Genomic DNA, 17,722 nt, shown 5'->3' on the forward strand with positions numbered 1-17,722 from the left:
CACGGTCAACTTTTCTCAAAAGCGCACATAATGCTATAAGGTCCGATCTCTGTCATACAAATCAAAAACAACAAAAAAAAGGAAATTGCAGGTGAGAAAAAAGCTGGCATTTATATGTTAGATATGATATTGTCTTACTGACTACTGTCTTTTTAATTTATAATTTTCATCAACGCGGACTTTAGAAGAACCCCCGCGCGACACGCGACGGGTTTCTCGGTGTTGTCACGGAAACTGTTGTTCGTGGTAATTGTAGCGTGACAGCGTCACGCAAAAGTTTGTTCTTTGCTGTAATGAAGTGCCCGTATGCACTTCACTTTTGGCGTTTCACGCGGATAGAGTGTACTGCTTGGACATAAATACGGAATTAATGATGTGTATTGGAAATTGTTGACATGATGGTGAAACGACTTTGCCCAAGCTAAATGTTTAAGAAGCAAGCTAATTTAAGTATCCACGATGGAACAAAACGGTGAGGTTTTTCCACAGATTTGTTTTGAGTTGGCGGCACAGAAAACAGCCGTTTGTGTGAAACCGACAAGTAAGCGCGGATGTATGACTGCGGCGCTTCGTGAATTTTCCAAGTTTATGACTTTGGCGGTGTGAATTGGACAAAGTGACTGTTAACTTAGTATTTATTTTGAACTATTTCAGGCTATCCAAGGGCCAATTTTACGCCAACTACGAAGGCGCTTTGGCCAAACGGCACAGATCTAATGCAGACACGAGCACGACTGAATGGCCACGGTGGAAAATATGCGAAATCTGGAGCACCCAATAAACGGCAGAAAAAATCTGGCAATGCTGTTCGGCCGAAGAGAGCTCTTCTATGCCTTACACTCGGGAATCCGATCCGAAGTGCTGCTATAAATCTAGTGGAATGGAAATATCCTTTTAAATAGCAGTATTTAACCTTTTTTAAGAATATTTCTCGCGCGAATTTGCGGAGTTTGCGGTTCGTGGGTTTCGCTTGTTATGGTTATGGTGGTCTTGTAGTTAATATCCTTCAAATTTCTGTTAGCTAGTGTGAGGTATTAGTTGAATGTATTTGAAACGTTTGCCTTGACTCTTGACTCAAGCCTTTTGATGTTATGATTTTGATCACTATTTTCGCGAACTGTGCAGCTCTGGCAGCTTACGAGCCGCTTCCAGAAAAGGATAGCAGCGAAATAAATGACAACCTGGTTGGTATTTTAGATTACCTTGTTCGCACTGTGCGGGGTTATATTTTTTTTATGTGGATGAATATTCATGCTGTGAAATGTGGCTGCGGCTTTAACTTGCTGAAAATATCATCTGTTTTTAGAAGAGCTTTCCTCATGTGATCCCAGGAAAAAACACCGGTTCATAAAAGTGGAATTTTGACACAAACGTAAACCAGCAAATCCCACACGCAAAAAAACACAACAAAAATATTGATACGAATTATAGCGGCGTATACACCTTACTTTGTTTTAGTTTTGAATGAATTTGTTATTGGCTCAACCAATAGGCAAAAGCTTAAATCTTTAGTAAAGTAAGACTTATTGCGCGGTTAGAATTTTGATGTTTGGGGCTTTTCATTTTGCTTCACTTCGGTAAACGATCTTTCCTATGATACTCATATGATCGCAGTTTTGTTAGGTGTCACTGATTGTCTGCTGTAAAGCTTGCATTTTGAGCGTGAGTTCCCTTTGTTTAGGTACAGAGAAATTGGATACAACTGCGGGCGTCGATCGTAAATAGTGTGTGCTTTTATGCTTTGGTGTTTTCGAAAAATCGAACGCCAAATTCTAGCTCGTGCTGTCATCCGCCGCTATCGCGAAAAAACAAGCGTTCACTCGCAATCGTCTGGTGTGCCACGAAAATAAAAATCCCACATTCATCAAGCTTAATTCATTCGATACAAAGGCATCAGTTGATCGGGTTTCTTGCCAATTAAAGTTTAATGCTAGTGAAAGCAATTCGCTCGAGTAATCCGCAGAAATGGTCGTTGTCAATTTCACAGTCATAAAGTTGTAAGAAACCGATGACTTCGAATGTAAACAAAAGCACCATGCTTGGATAACTTTCTAGCTTTATTATTTTATCGACTTGACCTGTTTTTTCGAGCGAATGGCGAAAAATTTCATCTTAGTAACGACACCGCATAAAGTTAGACAAGGTATTCTTTTATTGGCATGTTTATGGCTTCAGATCCATTAGAAGCAGATTATCTGAAAAGATATAGCTTTATGCGGGAGTTTTTCTCTTAGCGTAATAATTAATTCTCTCTGTGGATCAGAGGCCGTGTTGACAAATTCTCGTGTATTTCTTATGGCCTATGTCATGGACAAAAATGCCAAAACGAGTTATATAATCGCTGTTTATCTCTGAAGATATTAAATTAACTTTGGAAAAATCCTTATTGTCAAAGGCGAAACTACGTAACGAAGACAGACTTTGGTTATTTTATGATTCAACGGTGAATATCGTTGACTAAATATCTTAGCTGATATGTCACAGTGCTGATAAAAAAGCAGACAAGGACGTTTTTTTTGTGTGGCTAAGTTCAGTAGTATCGCAGACTGGATGTTTTGGGTACAGCAGGCAATTTGATCGCCATTTTGTCTAAAAATAAACACTGAGATTTAAAATAAGCGAGCACTTCGACAAGAAACAAACAATATCATTATTTAACTGGATAAAATTTGAGTCAGAAAAGACAGCTTTTTTTAACTTGACCAACCGGTCTGGTTTCACAACTGGAATTTCAAAAGCCTTAATTGACGGACTTGCTAAAACATTTTCCCTCAAATGTGGAACCATTCAAAATCTCTCAAAAATTGGTTGTTATTAACAATAACAAATTAACGTAATTACTTCTTTGACCTTGGATGCTTAGGCTGGTACCAGACTTCCCATGTTTTCTGGATGTGTCTGCTATTGTACGATGACTTACGATATATGATGACTCGTGTACAAAAATGTTGAGAACATTGTCTTTTCTACAACAGTGAGATTGTTGTCAATTACTTGCAGGGGATGGGGAGGAGGATGAAGGCGGGGGGAGGGGGGGGGGAGGGTCCCAAATCACTAAACTTGTTGTGGGGGTAAAATAACCCAAATACCACGTTAATTCTGAAAAATTTGTCGTCACTACTGTTTGTAGCTCCAATGTATCTGTTAGACAGTCTAAAAATGGTACAACAACGTCCCTGAAATACAACTTTATCTACCATGTATTGTACTAGAATTGATCGTGGTCACTATGCTAATAAATGTTATTTGACCAATACCATAATAATTTGAAGTGAAGACCATCTCAAAATTTTGAAACACTCTCCCATCGTTTTGAAAATTAGGTGTGATTTTCCTGATGTTTTTTTTCGCAAAATGCTGACTTGTGGCCAATTCCAAAAGTTAGAGTTTTTGAGTCTTCCAATTCCTGTTAGTGATTTGTTCATTTGGTTTGTTCAATATCATTTAGTGACCACATTTGCAGATGCGACAGCCTCAAAATGATGGGATTCAATACCCTGATAAAAAAAAAAAAAAAAAAAAAAATGAAAAATTTTGTAACTTGCCAGATTGATTTTATATTTTGTACAATCTGCCGTTAATTGTAAAGAAAAATCATCTGTCTAAAACAAGTAGGAGTCACCAACCATTTATGAGTAAACTACGGATAAAGTAATTAACATAACTGCTACCAGCCCTTCCCTTGTTCATATTTCAATGTATGAGCTTGCATGGCATTGCAACCTGAGTTAGAAATTATTGGTGCGAGCATCCTTAAATCTGGGAACACACTTTGATTATTGCTCAAGTAAGGCTTTGAGAAACAAGTTTTGTCAATTGATACATCTCAATTATTTTCTTTTGACAAATGAAATTAGCATATGAACACAATTTAATTGTGTTCATATGCTAATTATTGTATTGTAAGCAGCTATTTTGTTATGAAAATTCCAGGGAAAAATTATTGCATTTTCATGGGAAATTACTGGCAATAGTGAGAAAATACAAAATGTTTAAGGGATAAAGGAAACATGTAGTAATTTCCCTGGGAGGTCCTCCAAGCCCAGGGATTTCAAATTTCATTGGTAACACTTTTTCGGTTCCTTGTCTAGTCTGTCCAGAGATCATGGGAACAATCAATAATGGAAAATTTTTGCATCAAAATTTTATGCTTGATTTGGACTCAAGTAAAAGAAAATGAAAATTTTATTGAGAATAGAGAGGGAAATGAAAAAAGCAGAAGATGCATGTACTCATTGGCATGTATCTTGATTAGTTAGTTTATACATGATGCAAAATTCTCCATATCGGTCATGAAGTCAATTCAAAATCACCCCTCCCGAATGTTTGTTTTTTTTTAATTCTGCAGGGTGAACTTTCGTGCTTCTTCTTCACTATGGCTGCTATATGAACTGTTGCTGGAATGAAAACCAATAACTTATTCACCCTATATCAGCCGTTCATCTTCCATCTTAAATCCATCCCAGACTGCATTGCACATGCCATGCGATGCACTTAACAAATTGATGTCAGTTTTTTATGCATCTGTCCTCTTATTGATGATAAATTGCATCATAACATTGTCAAAATGGGGTTGCTCCCACTCTTTTGGGAAAAATTATATTGTATCAACCCTTGCTAATAGGGAATATTATTTATTTAAACTTTAACGCTGTTTACATATTAATAGGGAATATTATTTATTTAAACTTTAACGCTATTTACATGTTAAATTGACAGGCTTTATTTATTGGGTAATATAAATTGAGATCATACCATAACTGTTTGGAAATTGACAACAAACTGTAACTTTACAAGTGTCTTGAAATGCACCAAATGGCATCTAGAGAGCGTTCTGATTTTCAAAATTCTTCCATAGAGGGGTTCCAATACACCCCCAGCAGTGCTGACCTACAGTAGGCGCCCTCACTTCAGAATTGGTTGCCATGGGCCGGCCTGTGACTGGCACATTTCTAAAATTCATCAAGCCGGATTAATTATATGTAAAGCAAATTTGCATTTTATCACAAAATGCAAATTAAAATGAGCACAGTCTATTTGTCATTTGATGACGAGGTCAATTAGATGTTCAACTCTATGAATTTAATTTACTATTTACGAATCATTATTTCAGTGTAATGTACATGTATTGTTGACTTGCAGGAAGTAGCTGAATATGTCTTCCTGGCAATTTTTACATTGGAGGCTGTGCTGAAGATAATTGCTTATGGGTTTCTGTTTCACCCTGGAGCTTATCTTCGAAACGGATGGAATATTTTAGATTTTGTAATTGTAGTTGTAGGGTAAGTACTTAATTTTTTTATTTATTTATTTAGTTACTACTTCATACATACATGTAGTTGGTGGCTATGCAAGGTTTCAATATTATCCTTCACGAAATTTTCTAAATTCTGATCACCGATTAACACTATATAGTAAATAATTTTATCCTGATCAATTCTTTTTAGAAAGAGATTTTTTAGACACACAAAGTAGTTTTGTGACTTCAAATTTGTTGATGTTTTTTAACCCAGCCGTAACTGGCCCATGATCTTTGTTCCACTTAGATGATGTCATCACCTTTGACTGAAATTTGCATCACTTATACTCAAGTTCTGCAGTAGGAAAAGAGCTTTCCAATGATACCTAGATCAGAGTGATTGGGTCAATTGAGCTTGAAATATGCATGGAAATGCCTAGAAACAGATGCAGTGAAATGCAAATAATAGCAAAAGAAACAATGCTTAGCATTTTGTGTGAAAAACGCAGAGCAAAATTCCCCTCAACAACACTTGGCTACTTCCTGCTGAGAATTTCCTGTCTTGATGATGCTTTCTTGGGAATTCTTGAACTGGAAGGACCCCCAGTAGAAGGCCAATAACTGCAGCAAAAAGATAAGAAAAGAAGAAAAAGGAAAGGGAAAAAATTAATAATAAAAAATAAAGACACCTAAAAGCCTGTAAAGAGTCTCTGTAGGTCAGTGTTTAGAACACCCTTGAACTGGTATCTGGGCTCAGGTCATGGGTTTGATTCCCGTCAGGGACTCAGATTTTTTCTTTGTCGCATGCTCTTGGCAACATTTCATTGTTATAACTTTAGATAGTTCTGTGTTAACCCATAGACACCTGGAGCTTTTAGTGAAAGTTCACACTTTTTTAGACATTTTGGACATTTCCAGTGTGGATATGAGCTAAATTAGCTCCAATCTTATTCTACTCAACAAGGCATTTGCAACATGAAAACATGCTTTTCTTTCCACTTTCATCTTTAGGCTTTTCAGTGTCTTTTCACCAGGCTACAAAATTAGTAGCTTTCATTTTTCTAAAGTTACATCTAAACTAATTTATATTTCAGTATCTTCCTATAATTTGTTAACTTTGTAAATAAGATAATTAAATGTAATTTGTCAAAATTAATGAGTGAAAATACTGCTTCTAGATTGGATTAAAAAAAGGTTTATTAATTTAAAAATGTTATGATAATTTGTCAACATTTTGGATTATATGGCCAAATTGTTAATTTTTTTCATAAATTTTCCCTTTTCAGAATAGCAACAATTTTAGTAAAGGCATTTTTGAGCTCAGGAAGTTTTGATGTGAAAGCTTTGAGAGCATTCAGAGTTCTCAGACCCTTGAGACTGGTGTCTGGTGTTCCAAGTAAGTGTTCATGAAATGTTGCTTATTGTAGACAGCTCGGGTTGACACCAAGGGCTGTGTTCATGATTGTCACAAAGTTTTGAGAGAGGTGGCCTTATCGCCGGAGCAGGCAGCTGATTGCTACCTGCAGAGCAGATGTGGGGAGATTGAGCAAGCAAGCGGGTAAATGAGTGAAATTGCCTGCTTGAGTGAGCTAAAAAATGGCAAGAAGTGGGGAGGAGGTGAGCAAAAAGAGGAGCAGAAGGGGAGGGAATTGCACTTGCTCACAATTTTGTTCCTTTCACTTGCTTTTGAAAATGAACGCATGCTATGCAGGCTAGCTGATTGTCATGTTTTGTGAAAGAATCAGTTAAGAGGTAGCTGACAAAGATTATGAAGTAGACTTATATCAATACACTGCTGAGATGTTGTCAGCCTCGGCAGTTTTGGCCGTGTACTGGAGTCAATTGGTACACTGCCAAAACTGTCAAGGCTGACAACAACTCATGCCCACTACATACCCAAAACAATAACATTCTTTTAAACAAACATTAATTTCAGCACTTTTAGCCATCTTCCAAACATCCTTTTTTAATTTATGCAAATTACATGTACAGTGTACTCTCTATATTCAAATCTTTAATGTTTCATTTTATCACGGTGTTTTCCGTTGAAGACAGTAGAGACTGGCTGTCAAAAGCTCTTCTTTTTAATAATTTTTACCACAGAATGCTTTATTCATTGTCATTTGATTTCTGTTGATTTGAGAGACATTATGGGATACTCAGGGGGCAAATTACAGTGTAGTACATATTTGCCCCCTAAGAGTCCCATGATAGCTATTTGAAACAATGGAATTCAAAATGGCTGCTGTATTGGTAAAAAGTTATATTGCAAGCATGCTATGCAGGGGAAGAGGGGACGTTTATACTGCAGGAATAATGCATTGGGAGACAAGACTATGTTTGGGGACAAGGGACTGTTTTTAGGGAGGGGCTCATGCTGGGTAGAGGGGACTTTGTTTTGGGGGCAGGGACCTGTGAAATGGAACAGGGGCCACAGGGATGACTGTTCTTTGCATGTGTTAAGGATCTTTGCATGGAGAAAGGGAGCTCAATTATTAATAATAATGGTAGGGCATAGGGGACTACGGACAGGGGAGAGTCTTATGTATCAGGTTTATTGCTATGTGCTCGGTGTATCGGGGAGGCGGGGGGGGGGGGGGGGAGTTGAAGAGCTATGTACAATACACATCGCAAGAAGACCACATACATGAATATTATGTTTAGGGGGAGGGAACTGTACATGGGAGATGAAACATTTCACAGGGCATTAGACCCTCCCTGGGGTTTTAATCATCTGTGACTGGAGTATCTAAGGGAGGAACCTTGAATAGGAAATTTCCTTTCTTGAGGTCAGCTGCAGTATCTCGTTACATTGTACAGTTCCAGAAAATAACCCTACTTCTCCCACAGAGGTATTGGAATTCTTAGAGGGGTGGGGAGGGATCTTTGAAAAAGTCCCTTCTGTGGGGGAGGTATGGATATTTTCTGGAACTTCACATTGTAACATGAGATCGCTCCCAAAAGTGTAGATTTAACATTGAGAATAATAAAGGATCAATTCATTGCTTGATCTGTTTTCATTTTCAGGTTTACAAGTTGTTTTAAATTCAATTATCAAGGCATTGATACCACTGTTCCATATAGCTTTGTTGGTGGTTTTCGTCGTTATAATTTATGCAATTATCGGGGTTGAGTTGTTCATGGGACGTCTTCACAAGACATGTTATGACAATGTAACAGGTAATTATTCGTGACTGTGCTCTGTTGGACTATATGTAATAGGTCTTATGCATGATTACACCACATGCTCAAAATTCATCACCAAGCCTTGTTTCCGTGAAATTGGAAATTTGAAAACTTGAACCTCTGGCACCTTTGTGCTGTTTTTACGAGGAGATTCTTTTCATCTGTGCTTTTTTGGAAATTTGTCCACAATAAAACTTGCAATTTGTATTTTAAAAGTGAGGCTTGGTGGTGAAATGTGCTTGTCTGATCAGATGGTATCATGCACAAATTTTTTTCAGTCAGGATTTTAATAAAAAGTGGCAGTTAGTAAAATTCACCATGTGAAGGTAGTAAAATTCACTAGGAAGAGTTTACCAACCATGTACTTGAAAATCAACTGAAAAATTTACCATTATTTGCTTGTTGGACTTGAATTTCTGGTTTTAGATTAGCTTAGGGAGGGCTATTTTGTAAACTACATGAGTCATCAGTAATCAATGTTACCCTCATAAAATAAAGTGTTACTAATATATTGAGAGAAAATGGGAGCAAATAATCCATTGTTTTCATAGTATAAATCTACTAGTCGTTCAAACCTATATCTAAATTCTCTCTCCGACACTAAGAAAACGCCAAGAAGCAGCCACCACTTTGTAAACAACCACTCACTGCTAGGCTACGCATTATGTACATGTACAAAAGAGTGGATAGTGAGTAGCGTAGCCCATAAGAGAATGGCATTCATGTTAGAATGCTGGTAGATTTATACTCAGATATTTTAATGTTTGTTTTAAAGGGACTTTGTTGAGGGTCTTTAACCTCACTCTAACTTTAGTGTCTGAATTTAGGTGCAGAAGCACTTGAAGAATCACCTCCTTGCAGCTCAGGCAGTTCTGGGTTTCACTGCGATGCCAGCCTGGGACAAGTGTGTGAGGGAGGCTGGAAAGGTCCTAATCATGGAATAACAAATTTTGATAATATCGGCTTGGCCTGCATGACTGTATTCCAGTGCATTACACTTGAAGGCTGGACAGATGTTTTATATATGGTGAGTCAAAAATAAATGAGTTAATATATGGTGAGTTAATGAATGAGTTAATAATGAGTGAGTTGATGTACATATAGTGGGTTATTGACTAAGCGTGAGGTCAAGATGGCTGGAGCAGTGGATGCAAATATTCTCTTTTGTATTTTTATTTTGATAGATAGGCTTTTATCTTGGTAAATAATTATAATGTTTAAAAATTTAATATGTACATAGTCCTGATGATTGTAATTCTTTTTAGGTGTCCCAATTAGCAGTAATGTAAATCTCATTGACATGTAAATAAAGTTATTATTATTATATTGGCCAAGTTCTTTTTTTTTTGCATCACTGCTGGAAATAATTTTTCTTCTTTAACAGGACATGTGTCCTTTCAAATTTTCATTTTGGTTGGACATCTTATCAATTTGACCGGACACTAATTTGCATAACTGATTAGCATAATTAATTGGCAGAATAAAATTTTTTGGGATACTGTAAAGATTTCCAATAGAAATCATTCAAAACTGCATTTAAATTTGATTTATTTATCATTTATGATGATTATATGACTTAATCTACAAGATGACTGCACGGATCTCTCCTGGTTATCTCCTGATTATATGTTCTTCAAGCAAACCTAGTTTTCTATTGAATGCTACCATGAAAGGGACACAGTCAGCTTTAGGACCATGCTGACTTGGACACTAGTTTTCTCACTTTGAAAAAAGTTCACCTCAACCTGAAATCAAAGTATGTCCAGAAATCCGCTTCAATCTTTGCAGTGTTTTTCTTGATTTTCAATCATTCACTGAAAAACCTGTTTTTAAGTGTGCTTTTGCTCAATCCTATGATATTATTTTTATCATATTTGGTTAAAAACAGTATGGATCGCGTCTGTGTGATATCCAAATTAGCTATGGAATGGTATTTAATGCGCATATGCAGCAGCTGACTGGGTCCCTTTAAAGCAGTAGCCCATCACTAGGAGTGTACAACTACCCCAATTAGTCCTGTCCCTGCGTTTTCACAGACCGATCTATTTTTAGTTTGAATTAACTGCGAATTCAGCCCCCCCCCCCCCCCGCCCCCAGGAACCTCAGTGACCAATCACAAGCATGGACTTTATAATTTCACCAGAAGATTAGGTCGACATGTCCACCTGAGGCCGCCATTTTTCTCCTTACTGATTCGCGCTCATGTAGACTGGAACTGACCTTTTTCGTGGGAAAAGAAGGCTAAAAATAGACCGTTCTGTAAAAATACCATGACATAGGCTTAGTATGGGAGTTGCAGGCTCCTAGTGATGTGCTCCTGACCAAAGTTGACTCAAGGGTACAAACATGAAGTGCTAACAGCATATCGCAATGCTTGTAGTGCATAATAGTGAGATTTCTGAAGAGCATTTTATTTGGCAAGAACAGGAAAGATGAACACTTCTGCTTTATGATATGGCAGAAGCCTATAATGGGCTCCTGGCGCAATTTCGAGCCTTTTAACAATGTATCTAACCAAATTTTATGGATGGGCAATAACTTGGTGCTGGTAAAATGTTCGGACATCATGTCCGATCATAATGTTAAATTGACCGGACATATTCAAAATTTGGTCGGACAATGTCCGATGACCGACTGTTTTTTCCAGCCCTGTGCATGTTCGTGGATTAAGGCGGAGTCGAGGTCCATAAACATGCAAAAAAGAACAAGGCCAATATCCAGCCATCTTTACCTCACGCTTGGTCAATAAAGGATTTACTAGGTGGAAAAAGAACACTTTTCTGACGGGACACAGCGGGTAATCCCGAGCGGGCAAGATAGCGCCATCTTTCCCACTCAGGTAGCCAATCACGACGCAGGATTTGGTTCATCTTGTCCACTCACGGAGCTTGCTAATAATAAGGCGAAATAATCAATAATGCTCAAACCAGTGACATCGTTTGTTTTGGTTTTCTTTTCAGATCAATGATGCAGTTGGCAATTCCTGGCCGTGGTTATACTTTGTTACGCTCATTATCTGGGGGTCGTTCTTTGTTCTCAATCTAGTCCTTGGTGTTCTCAGTGGGTATGTGCGATTTGGTCTTGTTTGTTTTACTTTAGTCTTGGGTAAATGTTTGTTGTCGGTTTTTGTTGTCTTTCTGATGAAGTTGAATTTTCTCTTTCTACAGAGAATTTGCCAAAGAGAAGGCAAGGGCGCAAAAGAGCGGTGAATTTCAAAAGTTCCGAGAAAAGCAACAGGTTGAAGATGCTTACAATGGCTATCTTGATTGGATAACACAAGCTGGTATGTAAATATCAATTTAGCATATCCTACAGTTCGGATATTCGCAGTAGATCTTTGAAAACATTGAAAACGTAAGATATTACAAAATTGCAACGTAAGGCTGCTTCCCCGCTGATAGAGACCCTAAACTCTTACAACTTAACATTACTCTTTTTACGACAAAAAGACAGCCATGTGATCTGTGCAACTTTGCGGGAAAAATTTCTATAAGGCTGTTACACTTTGCAACTAGTTTAAAACGTTTTCAGTGCAGCATTGCCGCTATGGTGTAGCTGTGCTGGAAAAAAAATATTTTGAGACATGCTGTGCAGTGTTGCCGAGTGCCATGCCTACTTTTACAGAGGAAACAGCAGTCACAGGTACACCTTTGTGAACCTATTTATTTTCTACTTACAGAGGACATTGAAGGTGATAGCGAGAGCGAGAGCGGAGATGGGTCAAAGAGTTCCAGAAAAACTTGTAAGTAAATTCAAATCTAGGGAATTCAGCATCAGGAATTCTTATCTCGTGGATACAGAAACGCCAGAAAGTGGGTCATCGTGAAAAAAGGGGTTAAAGGAGCTCAATTATGGTATATTGAGTTATTTTGGTCACGTACAGAACTACCTTTAAATTGAAGGAAACCTGAAAATATTAGTTTACTAAGATAGAAAAACACCAAAGAGATACTAATAAGCCATGTAGGAACAAGGATGGTTAAGGATGGAGAAGATTGACACGGATTACAAGTGACGAACTTGAAACTGAAATTTAGGCTAAACTTTTGGAAATGCGCAAACCGTGACGTAGCTCCTTTAAGGAAAACACGAAGGCTGTGACACCGAGAATGACACCAAAGAAAAGGTTTAATGAGCAGAAAGAAAATGGCGCACAAAGTCAATTTTAAATTTTGCAACATTTCCAAGGCAGTCTTTGTAAAAACGACAACGAGGCGTGGACAAATTGTGCTTTGAAATTGAGGCAAACTTGACTTGAATAGCGTATCTATTGGAAGAAGTGAACTGGCACATCAAATGATTTCCATCAGAATTGATGCCTGAAACATTGAAATCTCGGTTTGTAAGTTCATGGTATTCTTCAAAAGTATTCAGTAATCAAATAAATCTGAAGATTTTAGTTTGGTGGCAAAGTAACGAACGCTTTCAACGGCTAGACACAATAAAAACGCCTTCCAAGCCTCGTGCCGGTCATCTCTAACTCTAATACTTACGTTGTTTTGCAATAGTGCGGTTCTCACATGAGTGTCAAAAGTAATTCGTATTTGCCTTGGTTTTACGTTGCTGCACTGAGAAACTCGCGCCGCTTTGTCAATCAGAAGTAAAACCAAAGCCAGTCTGACTTGCTCGTACACGTTTTCCCGCGCTTTACGCGAACTGCAAGTATTTGCTCCCAGTTTTGATTGGTTAACTGAATTTTGTGTCCTTTGTGACTGGCCAGAAAAATTGCTCGGTTTAGCGCTGTCATGTAACGACGCTCACGCAATGAACTTGGGAATTATTTTCCAAAAAAATAATTGGAGACGAATGTCCGCTTTTACTGCTGTTTAAGTGATTTCTTCGTGAAATAACTCACGGTTACAATGTTCACGTTACATGCACAGCGAAACATTCAAGAGCTGAAGACATTGAAATGATTGACAGAAATGAGAGACCAGACAATGCCACTCAAGATGTTCATCATGGATGGTGTCATAATGAAAAGTAAGACGAATGTTCCGTGGGTTTTCTCTGTGTTTCTCGCTTTGTTCCCGTTCTTCCTTGTATGTTCGTGCCCACTTGCCCCATAAAGAGTCCAGAGTCCGGAAAAGAGGGTCACCCTGTTTCCCGACATTGCGTGACAGAGAGGGCCAGAACTGGACAAGGCTGTGGGGATTATGGTGACAAGTTAAGATTAATTATAAGCTGCTATGTTATAAGGCTAGCTCCATAGCAGGCAAGATAGCCTAATCCTGTGCTGTGATTGGCTCTCAGCTCCGAGCGGGCCAGTTGACACTCTTTTCTCGCTGGGAATTTACCTTGGGTGTTCTTTATGTCATATAATAAATTTTTTGTGAAGGTGAATTAATCAACATGACACGAGCGTGAGACAAAGAAAAATTCTGAGTCCCCGACGGGAATCGAACCCATGACCTCCCGAGCACCGGGCGGGTGCTCTATCCACTGAGCTACGAGAACTCATGGAGAGCAAGGTCATTTAACTGAGTTCATATATGACAGGTGTCCTGCACACTGCTAGGATCAACGCTATCGAATTCATCGTGAGTAGTGATAAGTTAATAAAGATGGTGAATTTTAAGCTCGGTAATGAAATGTGAAGGTGAATTAAGGTGTACCGTCAAGATGGCTGGATATTGGCCTCGTTCGTTCTTTTGTTGCGTGATTAAGGACATCAGTTGCGTCTCGGTTCATAAACACGCAAACAGGGAACCGCGCAATAAGCCAATAATCCCGGTCATATAAGATCAGTTGGCTGCTTACAAAGGGTTACTCGAGGGGTTGAATTCAGGTTAGAGGTGTTGAACAAGGGACCTCTGATTACAAGACCAACACCCTTAACTGCTCGACTTGTACCTACTCTGTTTTGTTCGCAACCTTCAAATCTTCTGTTCTATCTTTTATTATATACCTGAGAAAATTACGCCATTGTGATTGGCTGAGAGCAGGCCAATTTATTGCTAATTTTTAATTTGCACTGCCGTGCAAATTAACACGCGCGTTTTCTTGATTCGCTCAGTCATATAGTAAATGAGTAATCTTATGAAGTCTCGAGCAATTAAGGATTTACAGAACTCGTGATATTTGAAAATTCTTTCAAATTGCACTCACCTAAAGGTTCGTGCAATTTTGAGAGAATTTTCAAATCACTCGTAAATGTAAATACATATCTCTCTTTCTTGCCCAGTTTTATTTATCAACACCATCTTCCTTCTTCGCGCGTCCATTTTCTTCCACCCATCCTCTTTCCTTATTCTCAATTTGTAATAATCACAAATTTATTTTGAATTTTTTTTTTCTGTTTCAGGAAAGTGATAAAAAAGTGGCATCACCGCGCCAGAAGGGAACTGCGTAAAGCTGTTAAAACGCAAGCCTTCTACTGGATTGTTATACTAGTTGTATTTTTAAATTCACTGACACTAGCGTTGGAACATTATGATCAACCTGAGTTTTTAACCGATTTTTTAGGTAAGATTCTCCCTTTTTCCGCCGGAAAGAGTCATTCTGAGTGTTTTTTTTAAACAAAATATAACAAGGGAAAAGAAAAAGAAAAAAAACTCAAAGTCCAAATTCGATGCTGGCGTGGGTTACCTGCTGGTGTGGATTACCTGTGTTCAGTTTTTGGTCTCTGATAGGACACTTAACTCTCACATGCCTTTCTCTCCTCCCCCACCCTTTCCTGGTGTAAGAATGTCAAATTGTTTGTGGAATGCGGCAAAATATCGGGAGGGAGGGGATGGTTGGGAGGTAACCCTTTCATGGAAACTGAGCAGTATCCCATCCAGAGGGGTATAGTAATATTCCTGGTCACTTCATGCTATTGAAGCCAGTGAGAAATTTGTGTCTTCAAACTCCTAGGATTGAAATGGGCTTTGACTTGCCTACATCAAAAAGGAAAAGCTGTTTCAATCTGTGATTAAAATTAACCTTGCTTCTGTCAGAATGATACCGAAACTAGCAAGTGTTTCTTATTTTCTATTTCAGATATAGCGAATAAATTATTTTTAGGAATATTTACTATTGAGATGATTATCAAGATGTACTGTCTAGGATTCCATGGCTATTTTGCATCGCTTTTCAACAGATTTGATTGTTTGGTAAGTTGGTGGTTTTACAAACGTTGGTTAAGCTCTTTAGCTATCAAAATTGGTAAAGCTCAAACTTGAAAAAGTTAAGTCGAAACAATATACCAAACGAGGGTACTCCTCAATAGCTTTTATTGAATGGCCACACACTAGGGTTTCATCCACAGACTTTGGCTACAACCCCCTTGTACAGCATAATAAACAGTACCACGTGAAAGTACTGTTCAATAGCTTTCATTTGAATGGCCACACTAGGGTTTCTTCCACAGACTTTGGCTACAACACCCTTGTACAGCATAACAAACAGTACCAAGTGAAAGTACTGCTCAATAGCTTTCATTTGAATGGTCACATACTAGGGCTTCATCCACAGACTTAAAAGGTAGCACCACATTGTACCGCACAATAAACAGTACCACATGAAAGTACTGCTCAGTAGCTTTCATTTGAATGGTCAGACACTGGGGTTTCATCCAAGAACGTAAAAGTTACAACCACCTTGTACGGCAGCTCAATTCTGGCTTCGATATCAGAATGTACAGACACGTAGACACGTACTGTTAGACACGTTCAGAGACTCATCTGGAGAGAATCTCTACATATGCTGATACTTAAGGTTTCTTTCGTTTTTTTTCCCTCAGGTTGTAATTAGCAGCCTGTTAGAGCTGGCCATCACAGAGGCATTGAACCAGCCTCCGATTGGAATCAGCGTTCTTCGATGTATTCGTCTGCTTAGAATTTTTAAAGTAACTCGGTAAAGTTTCTTTTTTCCTCTTGTTTCCTGTACGTTAAAACTTTCATTCCTCACTCAACACGCCCAAGAGACTGGTTACTAGCAAGCTCGCAAGGATTTCTTGGGCTGCTTAGGAAGAGAACAGAATCGATGCTGTCTGGCAGAAGAGTTTTTCTAGAACAAAAGCAATGAAGCATTTTTCCCTGTAACTGTAGTGTTCCTTTACAACCCATAACTAACAGCAACTAAGAAAGTGAGCCATTAGACATTGTGTTAATTACGTTTGCGTGACTGCTTGTGTTACGTGCGTGACAGCAGGAATACCAGTGTTCCGTGACTGATTTAGATTCTGGTTTTGATTCAGGTACTGGAGTTCACTTAGTAACTTGGTGGCGTCGCTGTTAAACAGCATGCGGTCCATCGCTGGTCTTCTGTTGCTTCTCTCTTTATTTATGCTTATCTGCTCGCTGCTTGGAATGCAAATCTTCGGTGGAAAGTAAGTGTTGTTTTTACGTTGTTATTTTCCAGTTTCTTCATGTTCGTCAGCTTGTTCGTTCGGTCGGTCGATCGGTTGCTCACTCGTTTGTTCGTTCGCCCGTTCGTTCGTTCGTACGCTCGTTCGCTCGTTCGCTCGTTCGTTCGTTCGTTCGTTCGTTCTGGCGGTCGTTCCTCCGCTCATTGATCCGTCCTTTCCCTTTGCTTGTTCGCTTGTTCATAGCATCGTTCGCTCTCGCTCATTTGTTCGTTCGTTCGTTCGCTCTCTTATTTGAACTTAGCTGATAGTAAAGGTACATGAAGTCACTTTTACATCCTTGTAAAAGTTTAAACTTGTTCATTTCTGTTTCTTTCAAGGTTCAATATAGACGAAGACCAAATTCCACGCAGCAACTTTGATTCCTTTTGGAGAGCACTTATCACAGTTTTTCAGGTGAGAAAAAGTCATCTATAAGAACTCAAAGAATCCACTGAGCCCACGGATTTTTTTGTCAAAAGGGTTGCTAAGTAACGTGCGAAGTTCTGTCGCGCGCGCTGCTTGCGACAAATCATACCGTTGCGGCTGCACCATAGAGCGGTTTTCATTTGAGTGTCGAAAAGTAATTGGTTTTGCATCAACTACGCTGCACGATTGGCTTAAAAAACTCGCGCCACTTTGTCAACCAATTAGAAGTGAAACCAAAACCAATCGTGGCTCGTTGGCACACGTTTTTCCGCGCTTCGCATCAGCTACATGTATTTCAAGTTTTGATTGGTTCATTCTGTTCTCTGTGTCCATTGTGATTGGCTAGAGTGATTACTTTGGTTTTGGATTTACGACACTCCATTGAAAACCGCTCTAAGCTTTAGAAATCCTTCACGTTCTCAAAAGAATTTCGTTGCGAATGGCGCTTCTTGATCTTTTGCAATCTTAATTTTTCTTGATTTTAAAATATTTTTGTGATTTTCTCTAAATTGAAGTCACTTCGGTGCATCGCAAAAAGGACA

General features: G+C 38.6%; 1 protein-coding gene across 2 annotated transcripts in view; it reads left to right on the plus strand.

Annotated features, from left to right (window-relative positions):
- Positions 1–286: 286 nt before the first annotated feature.
- LOC149095637 (voltage-dependent L-type calcium channel subunit alpha-1D-like) overlaps positions 287–17,722 on the plus strand; it is a 44,848-nt gene continuing 27,412 nt past the window's right edge. For both annotated transcript variants that reach the window (XM_089281758.1, XM_089281759.1), the window contains exons 1-16: positions 287–472; positions 655–884; positions 1,077–1,184; positions 5,143–5,282; positions 6,526–6,635; positions 8,267–8,419; positions 9,253–9,452; positions 11,386–11,489; positions 11,593–11,708; positions 12,105–12,167; positions 13,309–13,408; positions 14,730–14,890; positions 15,407–15,519; positions 16,149–16,261; positions 16,605–16,736; positions 17,093–17,168. In XM_089281758.1, the coding sequence (XP_089137884.1) occupies positions 460–472; positions 655–884; positions 1,077–1,184; positions 5,143–5,282; positions 6,526–6,635; positions 8,267–8,419; positions 9,253–9,452; positions 11,386–11,489; positions 11,593–11,708; positions 12,105–12,167; positions 13,309–13,408; positions 14,730–14,890; positions 15,407–15,519; positions 16,149–16,261; positions 16,605–16,736; positions 17,093–17,168 (1,932 nt within the window). In that variant the 5' untranslated portion in view covers positions 287–459. The remainder of the gene's footprint in view (positions 473–654; positions 885–1,076; positions 1,185–5,142; positions 5,283–6,525; positions 6,636–8,266; positions 8,420–9,252; positions 9,453–11,385; positions 11,490–11,592; positions 11,709–12,104; positions 12,168–13,308; positions 13,409–14,729; positions 14,891–15,406; positions 15,520–16,148; positions 16,262–16,604; positions 16,737–17,092; positions 17,169–17,722) is intronic.

This window comes from Orbicella faveolata, unplaced genomic scaffold (genome assembly GCF_042242905.1).
Source record: "Orbicella faveolata isolate gen_17 unplaced genomic scaffold, um_ofav_v1 contig_5, whole genome shotgun sequence".
NCBI classification, from domain to species: Eukaryota; Metazoa; Cnidaria; class Anthozoa; order Scleractinia; family Merulinidae; genus Orbicella; species Orbicella faveolata.